The 838-nt window shown below is 46.8% G+C and overlaps 1 protein-coding gene across 1 annotated transcript; it reads left to right on the top strand.

Moving 5' to 3' along the window:
* Nucleotides 1–136: 136 nt before the first annotated feature.
* On the top strand, nt 137–519 carry SARC_17600 (hypothetical protein; the record flags this gene model as incomplete). The annotated part of the gene is made up of 2 exons (XM_014288306.1): nt 137–211; nt 425–519. Coding segments are annotated over 2 exons (170 nt in total), but the record flags the coding sequence as incomplete, so codon positions are not given.
* Nucleotides 520–838: the final 319 nt, after the last annotated feature.

The following is an 838-nucleotide window of genomic DNA, read 5'->3' as shown; positions in this document are numbered from 1 at the left end:
TACTACACACACACACACACACACACACACACACATATATATATATATATATATATATATATATATATATATATATATATATATATCTGCCTAACTCACTCCTACCCATTGCCCATGACAGGCGGAGCGCTATGCCATGGACTGCAGCACGCTCAAGCACGGGCTGCTGGGAGCCAAGAGTCTGGTCAATGCACTGGTGAAAGGCCGCCAGGTGAGTTGTCATTTACGGTTGGATTGGGTTGTGGTCGCTTCTTAGTTAAAGGGCTTCATATTTCTGCGCGGGCTTGTATAGGTGTTTGACTCTGTACATGCATATATGCATGCTTGAATGTGTATGTGTATATACATGCATGCTTGTATGTGTACATGTATATAGGCATTTTTTTTATGTGTATCTGTATCTGTATGATGATGCATCGGGTAGCATCCCAGTCGCCACACGCGCCTGACTTTGGCACTATCAGGCTTCAACGCAGTCCCAGATACTGCGTCCAAGAAATTGGCAGTACAGGCTATGAGGTCAGTTGGTTAGCATACACTTGTAGTTTCTGATCGAGAATATCAAGTTCCGCTCCAGTGAGCCTAGTTGCGGTGTGCAGCGCTGTTGTGGTACGCTCGACAGCAACGATGCAGTCTGCGCGTGCGTCCATATTCGTTGTGTATGCCGTACACAATTCAACCGGCGTATGACACGTTTGCGGCGAATCACACGTTTCCGGCGAATCACACGTTTCAACCGGCGTATCACGCGTTTTAACCGGCGTATCACACGTTTCAACCGGCGTATCACACGTTTCAACCGGCGTATCACGCGATTCAACCGGCATATCACACGTTT

The sequence above is a fragment of the Sphaeroforma arctica genome (genome assembly GCF_001186125.1).
Source record: "Sphaeroforma arctica JP610 unplaced genomic scaffold supercont1.11366, whole genome shotgun sequence".
In the NCBI taxonomy this organism is placed as follows: Eukaryota; class Ichthyosporea; order Ichthyophonida; genus Sphaeroforma; species Sphaeroforma arctica.
Note: the sequence above shows the minus strand (reverse complement) of the source record. Positions and strands in the feature narration are given on the sequence as shown.